The 17,442-nt window shown below is 41.4% G+C and overlaps 1 protein-coding gene across 1 annotated transcript in view; it reads left to right on the plus strand.

Moving 5' to 3' along the window:
* Window positions 1-17,442, plus strand: part of whrna (whirlin a) — a 123,415-nt gene that overhangs the window by 57,722 nt on the left and 48,251 nt on the right. The window contains exon 3 of the mRNA XM_082957564.1: window positions 84-209. Within this exon, the coding sequence (XP_082813690.1) occupies window positions 84-209 (126 nt within the window). The remainder of the gene's footprint in view (window positions 1-83; window positions 210-17,442) is intronic.

A 17,442-nucleotide genomic window follows, 5' to 3' on the forward strand; every position in this document is an offset into this window, starting at 1 on the left:
GCTGGAATCCGCATATTTCTTTTCTCTCAAATCTCTCTCTTACCCCCCCTTTCCCCCCTCTCTTTCCCCCCTCTCTCTGTCAGGTGAACTTGGTATTGGACGATGGCCGTTCGCTGGGTCTGATGATCCGGGGGGGGGCAGAGTATGCCTTGGGGATCTACATCACAGGAGTGGACCGGGGCTCTGCTGCAGAGTGTGGAGGACTCAAGGTAACCACTGACGTGGGCTGTGTCCCAAATGGCACCATTTCTCTATAGTGCACTACATTTGAGGTCACTAGAGCTGTCCATGGTGCTGAATACTGTCCTGGGCAGTTCTCCTCCTCTCTACTTTGTGCTCCCTGTTTTATCTATATTCTCTGCAGTGGGTATCAGGTGCACAGACTAATGTTTAATAGCGGGAACCGGGTCACCAAGATTTAAAGAGATTTCCTGCCCAAACCCACTCCCGTTTCCCTGGATAAATAACAGTGAGAAATATAATTATAATAAATAATTTCTATGAACAGCATGACATGAAATGGAACTGTTAAATTATATGCCATGTCTAAATCTGGCTTCTCTACGGGCTTCTTTGCTCTGCTATCTGCATGATCAATCATCAATGCTCAGGGTGGGGACAGACAGCGCATCTCATATGGAATACAGTTCACAATGCATGTGTCATCTCATCAGCTGGTAACTTTTTGTCTTGTGACAGATACATTTGCTGCAGCATAGTCTATGGTACAGTAATATTAAGACTAGTAATATATCTGAATGCACGTTTAATTTACACATTTCCATCTGGCTTTCGGGGGTCACCTTGTTTTTTTATTGTAAAGATGATATATATATATATATATATATATATACACAAAAGTATGTGGACACCCCCTCAAATTAGTGGATTTGGCTATTTCAGCCACACCTGTTGCTGACAGGTGTATAAAATCGAGCACACAACCATGTAATCTTCATAGACAAACATTGGCAGTAGAATGGCCTTACTGGAGTGCTCAGTGACTAGGATGCCACCTTTCCAACAAGTCAGTTCGTCAAATTTCCACCCTGCTAGACCTGCCCCGGTCAACTGTAAGTGTTGTTATTGTGGAAACATCTAGGAGGAACAACTGCTCAGCCTCGTAGTGGTAGGCGACACAAGCTCACAGAACGAGACTGCCGAGTGCTGAAGCACGTAGCGTGTAAAAATCTGTCCTCGGTTGAAATGGGTTTCCATGGCCGAACAAGCCTAATATCACCATTCGCAATGCCAAGCGTGGAGTAAAGCTCGCCTGCCTTTAGACTCTGGAGCAGTGGAAACGGGTTTTCTAGAGTGATGAATCACGCTTCACCATCTGGTAGTCCGACGTACGAATCTGGGTTTGGCGGATGCCGGAGAACGCTACCTTCCCGAATACATAGTGCCAACTGTAAAGTTTGGTGGAGGAGGAATAATAGTCTGGGGCTGTTTTTCATGGTTTGGGCTAGGCCTCTTAGTTCCAGTGAAGGGAAATCAGCATACAAACAGCATACAATGACATTGTAGATGATTCTGTGCTTCAAACTTTGTGGCAGCATGTTGGAGAAGGCCCTTTCCTGTTTCAGCATGACAATGCAACCCTTGTACAAAGCTAGGTCCATACAGAAATAGTTTGTCGAGATCGGTGCGGAAGAACTTGACTGGCCTGCACAGAGCCCTGACCTCACCAATGCTCGTGGCTGAATAAAAGCAAATCCCTGCAGCAATGTTCCAACATCTAGTGGAAAGCCTTCCCATAAGAGTGGAGGCTGCTATTGCAGGAAAGGGGGGACCAACTCCATATGTATGCCCATGATTTTGGAATGAGATGTTCGACGAGCAGTTGTCCACATACTGTAGTGAAAATATACAGTACCTCTCAAAAGTTTGGACACAACTACTCATTCAAGGATTTTTCTTTATTTTTTAAACTATTTTCTACATTGTAGAATAATAGTGAAGATATCAAAACTATGAAATAATACATGGAATCATGTAGTAACCAAAAAAGTGTTAAACAAATCAAAATATATTTTGTATTTGAGATTCATCAAAGTAGCCACCCTTTTCCTTGATGACAGAGTTGCACACTCTTGGCATTCTCTCAACCAGTTTCATGAGGAATGCTTTTCCAACAGTCTTGAAGTAGTTCCCACATATGCTGAGCACTTGTTGGCTGCTTTTCCTTCACTCAGCGATCCAACTCATCTCAAACCATCTCAATTGGGTTGAGGTTGGGTAATTGTGGAGGCCAGGTCATCTGATGCAGCACTCCATCACTCTCCTTCTTGGTCAAATAGCCCTTACATAGCCTGGAGGTGTATTTTGTGTCATTGTCCTGTTTAAAAACAAATTATAGTTCCACAAAGAGCAAACCAGATGGGATGGCTTATCGCTGCAGAATGCTGTGGTAGCCATGCTGGTTAAGTGTCTCTAAATATTCTAAAAATCACAGACAGTGTTACCAGCAAAGCACCCCCACACCATCACACCTCCTCCTCCATGCTTCACGGTGGGAACCACATATGCGGAGATCATCCGTTCACCTACTCTGCGTCTCACAAAGACACGGCGGTTGGAACCAAAAATCTCAAATCTGGACTCATCAGACCAAAGGACAGATTTCCACCGCTCGTGTTTCTTGGCCCAAGCAAGTCTCTTCGTCTTATTAGTGTCCTTTAGTAGTGGTTTCTTTGCAGCAATACGACCATGAATACCTGATTCACGTAGTCTCCTCGGAACAGTTGATGTTTAGATGTGTCTGTTACTTAAACTCTGTGAAGCATTTATTTAGGCTGCAATCTGAGGTGCAGTTAACCCTAATGAATTTATCCTCTGCAGCAGAGGTAACTCTGGGTCTTCCTTTCCTGTGGCGGTCCTCATGAGAGCCAGTTTCATCATAGCACTTGATGGTTTTTGCGACTGCACTTGAAGAAACTCTGTGAAATATATAGTTTCACCGACATATTGTTGCATTTTTTTCTGCTTTATGCGAAATTGTTAAGAATAATATAAAACCAGTCTGCACACCACCAAGGTGAATTGATTTAGTCTCGACTCTTGGTTGACAGTGTTGGTGGATGGGTAATGTATTGATGCTCGAGTGCCAAATCAACACAAACTTGTTTATATTTGTCTTTGTTACTTTATTTGTCTTTGTCTTATTTTTGTATATATTTTTATATTTATACAGTTTTAAATGTTATGATTATTTATTTGTGTTGTTCCAAATGTCTGAATAAAAATTACAGTTAGTGCAGAATGGTGCTTTTTGGGGGGGAGCAGGTGGGTGGGGGGGTGGGGGGAGGGTTCGCCCAGGGAGCCAGACAAGCTTGAACCGCCACTGCTGTGGGTGGAGACCATTGAGACTCCAGTTGTAGAGCTGTTAGACTCACCAGCTGTCTGAATGGGAATGGAACAGCTCAGGTGTGTGATTGGGCTGTGTAGAAAGTCCTCTCTTTTAAGGCTGGCTCTCAACTCTGCCTAGCTTTATTACTCTGCAGAGAGCAGAGGTGCTGAGGGGATGGGCTTTCAATTCACAGCTCAGCTTCTGGAACACTTTTCCTGGGTCACCTGACCTCTTCCAGCCAATCATTGGCCTACCTAGGGTAGCTGAACCTACAAACAGTATTTCTGAACTTCTTAGTTGTTCCTAGGAGGGCAGGTTGAGAAGGTATCTGTAAACTCCTGTCCTCCATCACAACTCAGCATCTGGACCTTTCCACCAATGGACAATCCTCACCTGGGACTTTCCCCAATATGATTATGGTCCTTTGTAGCTCAGTTGGTAGAGCATGGTGCTTGTAATGCCAGCATAGTGGGTTTGATTCCCAGGACCACCCATATGTAAACTGTATGCACACATGACTGTAAGTCACTTTGAATAAAAGTGACTGCTAAATGGTGTTAGTGTCTTAGTACCATGAAACCGCTATTCACTAGTTTGGTGTGTGTGGATTGTATCCCTGTCTCCTACTGGTCATTTCTAACCCGTAAGGTTGTATCTAAACCAGTTGCTGGTGCTCTATTTCAGTGTGTGTTTGAGCAGTTTGTCACACATTAGGTCACTAAGGGATAGTTGGAGTGTGGACACTCCCGTCAATGGCTTGTCTTGCACCTGTTTCAACACCCACTGGCCAAGCAGGCACTTCTACAGCCCCCCTATTAGAGGACCCAGACACACACTTAGGGCAGGATATGGATCCTCTGTGTTGTTAGCGACTGACAAGCCCTCCCAAGGGAAATGGAGAGGGAGAGAGGGAGAGAGAGAGAGAGAGGGAGGGGCTGAGAGAGTGATGACACTGTGGTTGGTTGGGGTGTTTTTATTGAAGCCCTGCAGGGATTGGGAGAGAGAAGGGAGAGAAAAAGAGGGAGAGGTAGACGGAGAAGGAAAGGGAGAGATAGAAATGGAGAGAAAGAGGGAGAAGGAGGCTCAAAGGCTCAACATCATCATTACATCTGAGATGGGCTTCAAGGGAAAAGACTTCTGTTTCTTTCTCTTCATCCGTCTCTGCTCTGTTCCAGACGCTTGTCTGTTTACTTCTCTCCGTCTCCCTCAATCCATCCGTCGCTTGCTTTTTTCTTATGCCTCAATGTCATCTTAAAGCCAATTTGCCTGTGTTCTTGAGGAGATTGTTTTGCTTGAGGTTTTTCAAAAATCTTCATCTAGTTTGTTTTTTACCTCTGAGTTTTGATGCGTGGTGGTTTGATGTGGTTTGATAGGGAAGGTGAATGTTTTCACCTGAATATATTGAAATGGTTATAGTCATGTCCTCTATTCTATTGAGCAGCGTGTATACATTGCACAGTAGGCCATGATGAAACACAAAGGGGAGGCAGGATGGCAGGATCTAAATATATCCATGTCTCTGTCTGATGTGTTGCGTCTGTACCTTTGTTGACGGGGGGAGATTGAACTAGGCTTCAATGGATACCTGGTATCGTGGTGCTGAGACACACGCGCTTTTGACGAGTTGGGGGGAGCATAAGTCAAAACACACGGACACGCACAGCATTCACACACACACGCACACACACGCGATGGACACGGAAACAATGCACGCACACACACACACACACACACAGACACCACCACACACCCACTTCACTGATACCTTATAGCAATCATCGGTACCGACCACATGAAATGAGGTATTCGACATGCATCCATACAGTACGCTGCAACCTTGATGTGCATAATCATTCTATTCCACGGTGTTTTGTGAATGTGTCTCTGTAATGTTCCAGCCCAGTGCTTTGTAATGGCCCCCCGTGGGCTGGTTATAAGAGGCCAGCGGGCAGGAGACCCAACTCTCTTGGGGGGATCGGGGGGTCTAGGTCTGGTAACCCATTGGAGCCCGACACTTTGACTGATGGAGTTATTACAGGCGTAGCACACAGGCCAAGGGGGCCGTCCATCTCCCCCTTGCCCCCTCTACAGAATGGAGGTGGTCGTGTCCCAAGTGGCACCCTATTCCCTATGTAGCACACTGCTTTTGACCAGAGCCACATGGGCCCTTGTCAAAATGTGTGCACTACATAGAGAATAGGGTGTCATTTGGGATGCATATGGTGTCTTTAAATCCATGTTGGGATCTCGCTCTGCACCATTGAGTATGTCATCTTGGGTTTATTCCTATTGCTATAACATTGTACATTGTAGAAAGCTGTCGTTCACCCTGGAGGAGGCCTTCAATCCATTACATTTTTTAAATTTTGAAATACTTCAGAATATTATTATACACAGTGTCCTTCATTCCAGAAATCACTGCAAAAACAGAATGGAATAGACTACCCAGCTAGCACATTTGGTTTCTTTGAAGATTAACGTATGTTTTTGGCTTCACATTGGTTGTGGGAACGAAACAACAAGTTTCCTGACCGGTCAAACTGAACGTTTTTTAAACATTCTGAGAACAGAAGTAAAAATGTTGCCTGTCCTGGGAATGTTTATTTTTAGATTGCAGGGAGGTTCTGAGAATGGGACTTTTCTTTAACGTTTTTCTTGGAGATTTTATTAATGATCTGAGAACGGAAATTATAGGTTATTTAAAGTTAATTAAATAACATTCTCTAAATGCTGTGAATTTAGTTTTCTTAAAACTTTAAGAACTAAATGTAAAGGTAACTTTTAGGTTTTTTAATAATTACCTTAAATTGTAATAACACTGCTAGCTGGTTTAGGTTCAAGCACAGTAGGACACATATTTGCTTAGGAATTGATCATGCAAACAGCTTTTTAAAAACTTTACCACAACATCAGTGAGATTTGAACATATGATCTTCTGTTTTCTAGCCTTGGAAGTAGTCCACTGTACCACCAGGATGTAGCTAATTTGCCCTATTTTTTTACGCATAGAAAGCTGATCATTTTAATCTATTCACGCAGACCCCATTTCAAAGGAAACAGGCACTCATTAAGATCAGGTGTGGCCAATTAGTGGAGCGGCCAACAAACTTAACAAGATAGAGTATAGAGAGAGTTTTGTTGGCGTTGAAAATGGAATGTATGTTTTTAATTAATAGTCTTAGAACATATTCTGAACATTACAAAAGTTTTCTTGTGGTTTTTATGGAAAGTTTTCTTCATGTAGTAAAAATATGACATTAAATAGAACCAAATGGGATCGTGTGGAATCAATGATGTGTATAAACCCTGGATCACTGACAGGGGGCGCTGTATTAAAGCCACCGTGCAACCATCTTGGTACTCCTCCTCCATTGTAAAAAAGATTTTGGAAGCTATGAATCTCTACATTAGTTTTTGACTTGTTTATTCTATTACAGACACCTTAATGTATACTTTGAAATTATATTATGTGAGCTAAACATAAAAAAAAGAAAAGAATACATACAACAACAAAAAAAGACATGTTATTTTGTCCTTGAAACATTAAATTGAAATAGTGTAGAATAACATTAATTCCTATGAAGGACTGCTCCTATTGGGGAGTGCCAATATGGCCGACCGGTGGCTTCAAAGCCTTTCAATGGACAGTACATAGCATCAGACCCCTTGACTTTTACACATTTTGTTATGTTACAGCCTTATTCTAAAATGGATTAAATAGTTTTTTCCCCTCATCAATCTACACACAATAATCAAATCAAATTATATTGGTCACATGCATGTGATTAGCAGATGTTATTGCGGGTGTAGCGAAATGCTTGTGCTTCTAGCTCCAACAGTGCAGTAATATCTAACAAATTACAGAACATATACCCAATACAAATCTAAATAGGAATGAATTAAGACTTATGGACGAGCGATGTCAGAGCGGAACGGACTAAGATACAGTAGAATAGTATAGAATAGAGTACATATTTATGAGATGAGTAATGCAAGATATGTAAGCATTATTAGGTGAATAAGATACCGTAGAATAGTATAGAAAACAGTATATACATATGAGTAATGCCAGATATGTAAACATTATTAAAGTGACTGAGATACCGTAGAATAGTATAGAATACAGTATATACATATGAGTAATGCCAGATATGTAAACATTATTAAAGTGACTAAGATACCGTAGAATAGTATAGAATACAGTATATACATATGAGTAATGCCAGATATGTAAACATTATTAAAGTGACTAAGATACCGTAGAATAGTATAGAATACAGTATATACATATGAGTAATGCCAGATATGTAAACATTATTAAAGTGACTGAGATACCGTAGAATAGTATAGAAAACAGTATATACATATGAGTAATGGCAGATATATAAACATTATTAAAGTGACTAAGATACCGTAGAATAGTATAGAATACAGTATATACATATGAGATGAGTAATTCAAGATATGTAAACATTATTAAAGTGACTAGTGTTCCATTCCTTAAAGTGGCCAGTGATTCAAGTCTATGTATATAGGGCAGCAGCCTCTAATGTGCTAGTGATGGCTGTTTAACAGTCTGATGGCCTTGAGATAGAAGCTGTTTTTCAGTCTCTCGGTCCCAGCTTTGACGCACCTGTACTCACCTCGCCTTCTGGATGATAACGGTGTGAACAGGCAGTGGCTCGGGTGGTTGTTGTCTTTGATGATCTTTTTGGCCTTGTGGCAAAATGGCTTAAGGACAACAAAGTCAAGGTATTGGAGTGGGCATCACAAAGCCCTGACCTCAATCCTATAGAAAATTTGTGGGCAGAACTGAAAAAGTGTGTGCGAACAAGGAGGCCTACAAACCTGTAGGACTCCTTGCATGATGACGCTACAAGCTTGGCACACCTGTATTTGGGGAGTTTCTCCCATTTTTCTCTGCAGATCCTCTCAAGCTCTGTCAGTTTGGGTGGGGAGCGTTGCTCACAGCTATTTTCAGGTCTCTCCAGAGGTGTTTGATCGGGTTCAAGTCCAGGCTCTGGCTGGGCCACTCAAGGACATTCATAGACTTGTCCCGAAGCCACTCCTGCATTGTCTTGGCTATGTGCTTAGGGTTGTTGTCCTGTTGGAAGGTGAACCTTCGCCCCAGTCTGAGGTCCTGAGCTCTCTGGAGCAGTTTTTCATCAAAGATCTTTCTGTACTTTGCTCCATTCATCTTTGCCTTGATCCTGACTAGTCTCCCAGTCCCTGCCACTGAAAAACATCCCCACACCATGATGCTGCCACCACCATACTTCACTGTAGGGATGGTACCAGGTTTCTTTCAGTTGTGAAGCTTGGTATTCAGGCCAAAGAGTTCTATCTTGGTTACATCAAACCAGATAATCTTGTTGCTCATGGTCTAAGAATCTTTAGGTGCCTTTTGCCAAACTCCAATCGAGCTGTCATGTTCCTTTTATTGAGGAGTTGCTTCCGTCTGGCCACTCTATCATTAAGGCCTAATTGGTGGAGTGCTACAGAGATCGTTGTCCTTCTGTAAGGTTCTCCCATCTCCACAGAGAAACTTTGGAGCTCTGTCAGAGTGACCATCTGGTTCTTGGCCACTCTGACCAAGGCCCTTCTCCCCCGATTACTCAGTCTTGGTGGTTCCAAACTTCTTCCATTTAAGAATGATGGAAGGTGTTGTATTCTTGGGGACCTTCAATGCTGCAGACAGCTCTACGGACAATTACTTCGACCTCATGGCTTGGTTTTTTTTCTGATATGCACTGTCAACTGTGGGACCTTATATAGACAGGTGTGTGCCTTTCCAAATCATGTCCAATCAATTAAATTGACCACAGGTGGACTCCATTCAAGTTCTAGAAGCATCTCAAGGATGATAAATGGAAACAGGATGCACCTGAGCTCAATTTCGAGTCTCATAGCAGAGAGTCTGAATGCGTATAGGTAAACAAGGTATTTCTATTTTTTGTTTTTAATAAATTTGTAAACATTTCTAAAAACCTATTTTCATGTTGTCATTATGTGGTATTGCGAGTAGATTGCTGAGGAAATAGTTTTATTTAATCCTTTTTAGAATAAGGCAGTAACGTCACAAGATGTGAGTAAAGTCAAGGGGTCTAAATACTTTCCGAAGGCACTGTATATAAAATATTCAGACCCCTTCCCTTTTTCACATTTTGTTACGTTACAACCTTATTCTAAAATGTATTCATACATTCCTTTCCTCCTACACAAATTATTATTTTTTTTTTTGTAATTATTTTTTATTATGGGGTATTGTGTGTAGATTAATGAGGGGAAAAAAATGATTTAATCAATTTTAGAATAAGGCTGTAACGTAACAAAATGTGGAAAAAGTGAAGGGGTCTGAATACTTTCCGAATGCATTGTACATCATTGTGTGGAATGTTCTGTGGAAGTACTGACATTCCCACAGAAGATTGTTGTTTCTTAAAGTTCTCTAAACAATTAAAGAACATCACTTTAAATATGTTTTCAAATAGTTCAGAGAATGATTAAGAAATAATGTTCTTCAGTGGGAATATCAATATTTCAGCATAACAGTTCCCACATGTTTCTACATGGTTCTATTTAAAGTCATGTTCTCAAATTGTTGAGGAAATCCTGTAGGAAACGTTATAATGGAGTACTGACATTTCCACAGAAGAACTTTGTTTCTTAACGTTCTCTAAACAATTTGAAAACATTCCTAATGTTGAACCAGATGAAGAACATTCCTAGAACATTACCAACATTGAAATTTAAAGTAACTATGTTTGAACTTTTAGGAAAAGTTCTATTAAAGTAATGAAATACCAAGAAGATTAAAAAAAAATTCTGTCAAGTTCCTTTAATGTGCTGAGAATGTTCCAAAGCCAAGCAACTATCCTGCACCATTCCCAGAAAGTTGTGGGAAGGTTGTATGCAACGTGTCTCACAACGTTATGTGCTTGCTGGGTAGTGAGTTTCCCAATTGTACAGACTGCATCCAAACCCCAAAAAATGAATAGGGTTTCTGAAGGGAAGTGAATTTGCCAAGAGTGCACCCAGTCAATTTATGTGCCAATGAGAGTTTTCTGCAATAACCTACATTATGATGATGCACAGCACAAAGCCATGAACTCTTATCAGTCCAGATGTCCACCTAAAGACGTCTGAGCAGCAGATCTCTGTGGGGAGGGATACTATCCAATCACAGCCGATTATAGTGTATGTTGGGGGGGATGAAAGTCCTGCTGCTAGTAGTCATATTAACCAGGGGGAGATGTCTGTACAGGTACTTTGTGAAGGTATTCATCTAGCATTGGGTTGATGGATCTCTCTCTCTCTCTCTCTGCCTTGCCAAAGTGTTGTTATAAAGTGCTGGGGTGCGTTTAACAGCTATGTTGGTCCTGCATAGAAAATAATGGAAGGGAATGATAGGTCTGAGTCCTGACCTCCACAGCCAGGTTAGTGAGCTCTACATGGGGACAGGCTTTTCCCCATCAAAGAAGCCTGTGGGTCTGTATCCCAAATAGCACCCTATTCCTGTTCCTGGAGGGCCGGCAGGCACTTCATGTTTTAGATTTAACCGACCTGGAAGACTAGGTGTGTTGAATTTAGGCAATCACCGAAACGGATCAATTAGCTCAGTTGGTCAGGTGTGGTACCTAGTACCAAAATCCTGCAGTAACTCCAGCACTAGGGATAGGGTTGTCTTCCCCTGCCCTATACATTCCCTATTGGTCCTGGTCAAAAGTAGTGCACTAAATAGGGCATATGGTGGCATTTGGGACACAGGATGGGTCTTGGTCTTCTCCGCTTTGGAAAAGGCTACTAACAGTCGTCTGCCCTTTTAATGACACCTGGCGGCTTCAGTCTAATTGAATTGAATGTCTTGAGAAAGGTCACACTGTGTCAACACAATAACACATGCACAGTGGGGAGAGAGTGTCAGAGGTACGGATGAGACAACTCCTACTCAGACCGAGTCTGTCCTAATATGGACACCATACAGACAAACTGTTATGGACGGCGAGGTCAATTGACTACTAACACCACCTGAAGAGGGGACTACATACGAGAAATTGTACTCACGTGTTGTTTTTTAGTCACACTTGAACAAGAGTGATTGATTACAGCTGGTGATAATGCTCCGGTCGACAAACTAAATGGTTCCAACGGGGCTCTTGCTCTCTCTTGCACACAGTGCTTTACATTTAGATGGATTAAGGAACACATTTTCTATTTGGTTTTTGGGCAGTTTTCCATCTATCGTGATAATAGAGGGTTATGCTGAAAGAGCGGAAAACAAATCAGGGTGTTCAACCTGCCTGTCAGTCCGACTCCACACTCGGTTTTAGTTACACTATAGTACCACTTCAATGGCCTCTGTGGAAGTCTATAGCATTCTTTGTATGATTCTTCTAAGGAAAGGTTTCATTTACTGGTTTGCATTGAGTCAGACTTCGTTGAATCTACTTTGTCTTCTTTGTAGTAGTGATCTCCTTTGTATGTACTGTAGCTAGTGATTTGAAAATGGCAGTGCATTTATTCAATTTAATTCATTACATCTTTATTGTCTCGAAGGGCAATTCTTGTGCAGCGTAAAATAAGACATATACTGTACATAGATAAAGACATACACACAGCATTGATGCTATGAATGAAAAGTTACTGCTCTATGTACTTTGTATCTAGTTAAATGGCCTGTTTTGGTTGTTGCCTGTGAAGAAATGCATCATACAGTTCATTGTCTGGATTTGATATATGAATATTTGGGGTGAATGGTGTTTGGTTGTAGTTTTCAATGCAGCGCCGTGGCTGTCTCTACTGTTGGAGTCCTACATTATCAAAGAACAGTCGTTCTATCTCAGGTTAGATTGCTCCTGTAAGCCTCAGATTGAGATTCCTGCCCAGTGCTCTGTTCCTCTGTTGGAAAGGCTGATTCTCTCACACACACACACACACACACACACACACACACACACACACACACACACACACACACACACACACACACACACACACACACACACACACACACACACACACACACACACACTGCTTTAAATGCAAGATTATGCACATAAACACATGTTTACATAAACACGTGCACACACACACACACACACACACACTCACACACACACACACACACACACACACACACACACACACACACACACACACACACACACACACAAACACACACTGACAAATTGCATATGAAGTACGCATGTAAAATACCAGTGACCTACCGCTGTGGTCCAATAGTACATTTGGACTGTAGCTAGGCAGAACCTCCACAGTGAAATAGAGAATGGATGATCTGATTGGAGGTATAGAACACACTTTACTATGATGACTCATAATGGATATATTACTATTGTATATCTGGTCATGGACAAATAACTTTTTGCTAGTAGGGAAAAAACACTTGGAAATCCATGTCTCTGATCATGTAGGCTACATCCAATACAAAAGCGCACACACACACACACACACACACACACACACACACACACACACACACACACACACACACACACACACACACACACACACACACACACACACACACACACACACACACAGCCACTATAGAGAGAAACAGATCATTGCAGCCTGAAGGCCCGTAGATCAAAGCCCAGGCCCAGCTGATAGTAGACTCGATGGACACCTGGGTTTCATCATCTAATCTCAGGGCCACCAGGGTGCTCTCAGGATGGGAGTAAATAACCATTATAGCTTTACCCAGACACACCTGCTCAGGTGCTAGGGGGCCAGACAGGAGACCATGCAGTAGTACATGCCATCTGCTTTACTTTGGTGGGGACTCACTTTTAAATCTCCTCAATGGCCCAATCAAGGAAAATACTGTTAATTGTAGGCTACACAGGAAATACCAGTGAATTGTCTTTCATAAAAAGCTCAAAGGGAGCCAGTTCTTTTCGCCGTGTTTTGCATAGAGCATTGTGAGAACTAGTAAGTAGGGGATGGATTGAAAAATAATACAATGCCACCATATTTAATGTGTCCAAGATTTGACATTTTGTAGTTGTCGTCTTCCAAGTCGTTTCCACAGGTCGCATATAGCAAAATTAGCAGGCCACGAACTGAATTAAATATAAAAGGCTTTGGGGGAGAAAAGCTTATGGTAAGCTCAGTGATCCATTGACATTTCACAGAGATGCGCTTGTTTTTGTCCGAAATCTTGGGAAAAGAACAGGAACGTTGCATTAATATGAACAGCGTGTACTAAAATATGAAAATACTACATGTCATGTCTCAAAATCTGATATACTTTGGTGGGGACTCACTCTCTTTAATCAATTCAATTCAAGGGACTTTAAGCAAGTGAAGTAGATAATACACAGACGTGAAATAAACAATAAAAATGAACAGTAAACATTACGCTCACAGGCGTTCCAAAAGAATAAAGACATTACAAAGGAAAACATTGCTAATTGTAGGCTACATAAGAATACCAGTGAATTGTCTTTCATAAAAAGCCAGTTCTTTTCGCTGTGTTTTGCATAGAGCATTGTGAGAACTAGTAAGTAGGGGATGGATTGTAAATGATACCATATCACCATATTTGTTTTCCATTGAATGAATGTTCTGCTGACAGTCTATTGTGAGCTGAGTGATTAACCACGTTTTCATCCTCAGCTTTTGTCCGAGTATAGTCAAGTTTCGGTTCAATTTTCTAATTGCTGACAGATCATTTGTTCTTTTCGACATAGTGGGATCTTTTTGTGTCCGTCAAATGAATTATGCAAGAAATAGCGGTGGAAACGCCAAATATTGATATAATAACCATCGTATCGAAGTAAACTTGGAATAACGTGATGATAATAAGTTATAATGAACATCACAGGGTGGTGAAAGTGCACTGTGATTTTGATGCTCCTTTCCAATAAATATTGAGGGTCTTATTCTGGTGACATGATGATCGATGCTTGATTGCCGTTTGACAAATACACATATTCTCGCTGTTATCCATAATAACCTCATCATTTAGACTATACCTGCACAGCCTACCCGCACTGTATCGGCGAGATATTGGTTAGAGCGCACATGCCAAGACCAGAGTGTAAGGTTCTGTATTTATTTTCTTAGTTAGTCAACCTTGTGTTCTGTTTCGTTGTGTTCTTGAACGTAGCCCTGTCTTTCATTTTTGTTCATTGATTTCACCTGTGTTAGTTACTCACCTGGTCTCATCAGCTCCTTATTTAGTTCAGTTCATTCTGTTTGTGCCTTTGTGAGGTATTGTTGGTTTAGACTCTACTAAGCCTTTTCCTAGCTCGTTTGTGAGAACCAGTTATAGCCTTCAGTCCTAGTTTTGATTCACCTGCCTGTTTGCCTACCTGTGTATGACCATTGCCTGCCTGTGACCACGATTCCTGCCTTCTGTGAAGGCGAAATAAACACCTGCCGCACTCTGCGCGTGAATCTACACGTTTTTCTCCCTGAACATTCATTACACAGAGTAGGCATGTTTTTTCTCCCTGAGTATTCATTACACAGAGTAGGCACGTTTTTCTCCCTGAGTATTCATTACACAGAGTAGGCACGTTTTTCTCCCTGAGTGTTCATTACACAGAGTAGGCACGTTTTTCTCCCTGAGTATTCATTACACAGAGTAGGCACGTTTTTTCTCCCTGAGTATTCATTACACAGAGTAGGCACATTTTTCTCCCTGAGTATTCATTACACAGAGTAGGCACGTTTTTCTCCCTGAACATTCATTACACAGAGTAGGCACGTTTTTTTCTCCCTGAGTATTCATTACACAGAGTAGGCACGTTTTTCTCCCTGAGTATTCATTACACAGAGTAGCACGTTTTTCTCCCTGAGTATTCATTACACAGAGTAGGCACGTTTTTCTCCCTGAGTATTCATTACACAGAGTAGGCACGTTTTTCTCCTTGAGTATTCATTACACAGAGTAGGCATGTTTGCTATTTAAAGCAACAGTAGAGTTGAAAATACGATTGGAAACATTGAACTTCAGATTTGTATTCGGTACGTGAACATTTAAGCGAAAAAGTACATTTTGTGTGCACTACCTCATCACGCACTGATTTTATCCTCAAAAAGTCAATTTGGTGGAAACACACCACTGGTGGTAAAATGCGCATATTTTCTTTATGCAGATTCTAGATTATTCCTATGAACATCTGTCACCAATTGGATGGAAACCTAGCTATTGGAAATGCTATTTTAAGGCTATAGATAGATTTCCATCTAAATGGCAACATTTTTTTATGCAAATATTTTACAATCTGCATAAAGAAAACATGCACATTTTACCACCAGTGGTGTTTCCACCAAACTGACTTGTTGAAGATAAAATCAGTGAATGATGACGTAGTGTACTGAATAAAATGTTCAATGTGTTTCCATTTCATGTTCAACTCCACCGATAGTTTTGTCACAAAAAAATGAAATTCCCATTTTAAATAGAAAATGTGCCTACTCTTATCTTGACATGTGCTCTCTGCAGGTAGGGTAGTCTACATGATGAGATTATGGATAAGAATGTTTTTATTTGTCAAAACAGCAACCAAGCATCGATCATCATGTCACCAGAATAAGACCCTCGATATCTATTGGAAAGGAGCATCAAGCTCATCACAGTGCACTTTCACCACACAGTGAAGTTCATAATGTATTTCATCTGTAGCTTAATGAACTGGATTGTTTCCCGAGTCGTAGTGGGAGGACCACACACCATGTCATCGCATGACTCCAACTTTACTTCCATGTGATGGTTATTATATCAATATTTGCGCATAAAGACGTTTTTACTGTCATTTCTTGCATAATTAATTGTACCGACATAAGATCCCACCATGTCGAACGAAGAAATGATCTGTCAGCGTTTATAAAATTGTTTTGATCACAGCTGTCATGATTTTTTGTATACATGGTATGACTTTACTCACGTAACTGTGGATGGAAACGTGGTTTATGAAAGGGTTTTATTGTGTCAAATTATTAAGTGTGTAATTATGAATAGAACGTCATTTGCGTGATGAATGTTGTAGGCGTTTTGATCCGGACTGCTAAAATGAAATTGCCTTTGATAAACTGCACAGAGTTGCCGGGCTTTCAATGACAAAGTCAGCCTTTACTGTTCCCTCGAATGCTGGATCACTCTTCTCCACGTTATGGTCCCTTACAGAGGATCCTCTGTGCTGAGACCTGTCAAGATTCTTATCAGAGATATTTAGTGTCATGCCAGTCATTCAAAAGTGTCAACAAAAAAATGTTGATACAGAAAGGACCTTGAGACGAGGAGTAGCTGAAGAGAGAACTTGAGACAAAATCGTGAAAAAAATATGCTCACTCCTGAACACACAAAAAAAGAATGGTTCTAAATAGTACCAGATAGGGGTTCTTTGGCTTGTAACCATAGCGGAACCCTTTTTGGTGCCATATACTATAGAACCCTTTTTTTGAAGATTCAATAAAGAACCAAGCTCATAAGGTTCTAAATGGAACCTGTATGGTGCTATAAAGAATCATTTCATAAGAACCATTAACAAAGGTTCCATATAGCACCAAAAAAAGGGTTCCACTATTGTTACAACCCTTTTTGGGGCTATATAGAAGCCTTTTTATGGTTCTTTATAGAACCTTTCTCAATCTGGAAGGTTCTTTGTAGATCGCGAGGGGGAGATGTAGTGAGACGGAGGACAGAGAAAGTGAGAGGGGGAGATGTAGTGAGACGGGGAACAGAGGGAGAGAAAGAGAGAGGGGGAGATGTAGTGAGACAGGGGGACAAAGAGAGAGAAAGAGAGAGGGGGAGATGTAGTGAGACATGGACAAAGAGAAAGAAAGAGAGAGGGGGAGATGTAGTGAGACATGGACAAAGAGAGAGAAAGTGAGAGGGGGAGATGTAGTGAGACAGGGACAAAGAGAGAGAAAGTGAGAGGGGGAGATGTAGTGAGACAGGGACAAAGAGAGAGAAAGAGAGAGGTGGAGATGTAGTGAGACAGGGACAAAGAGAGAGAAAGAGAGAGGGGGAGATGTAGTCAGACATGGACAAAGAGAGAGAAAGAGAGAGGGGGAGATGTAGTGAGACGGGGGACAGAGAGAGAGAAAGTGAGAGGGGG

The sequence above is a fragment of the Salmo salar genome, chromosome 11, assembly GCF_965601325.2.
Source record: "Salmo salar chromosome 11, fSalSal1, whole genome shotgun sequence".
Classification (NCBI taxonomy): Eukaryota; Metazoa; Chordata; class Actinopteri; order Salmoniformes; family Salmonidae; genus Salmo; species Salmo salar.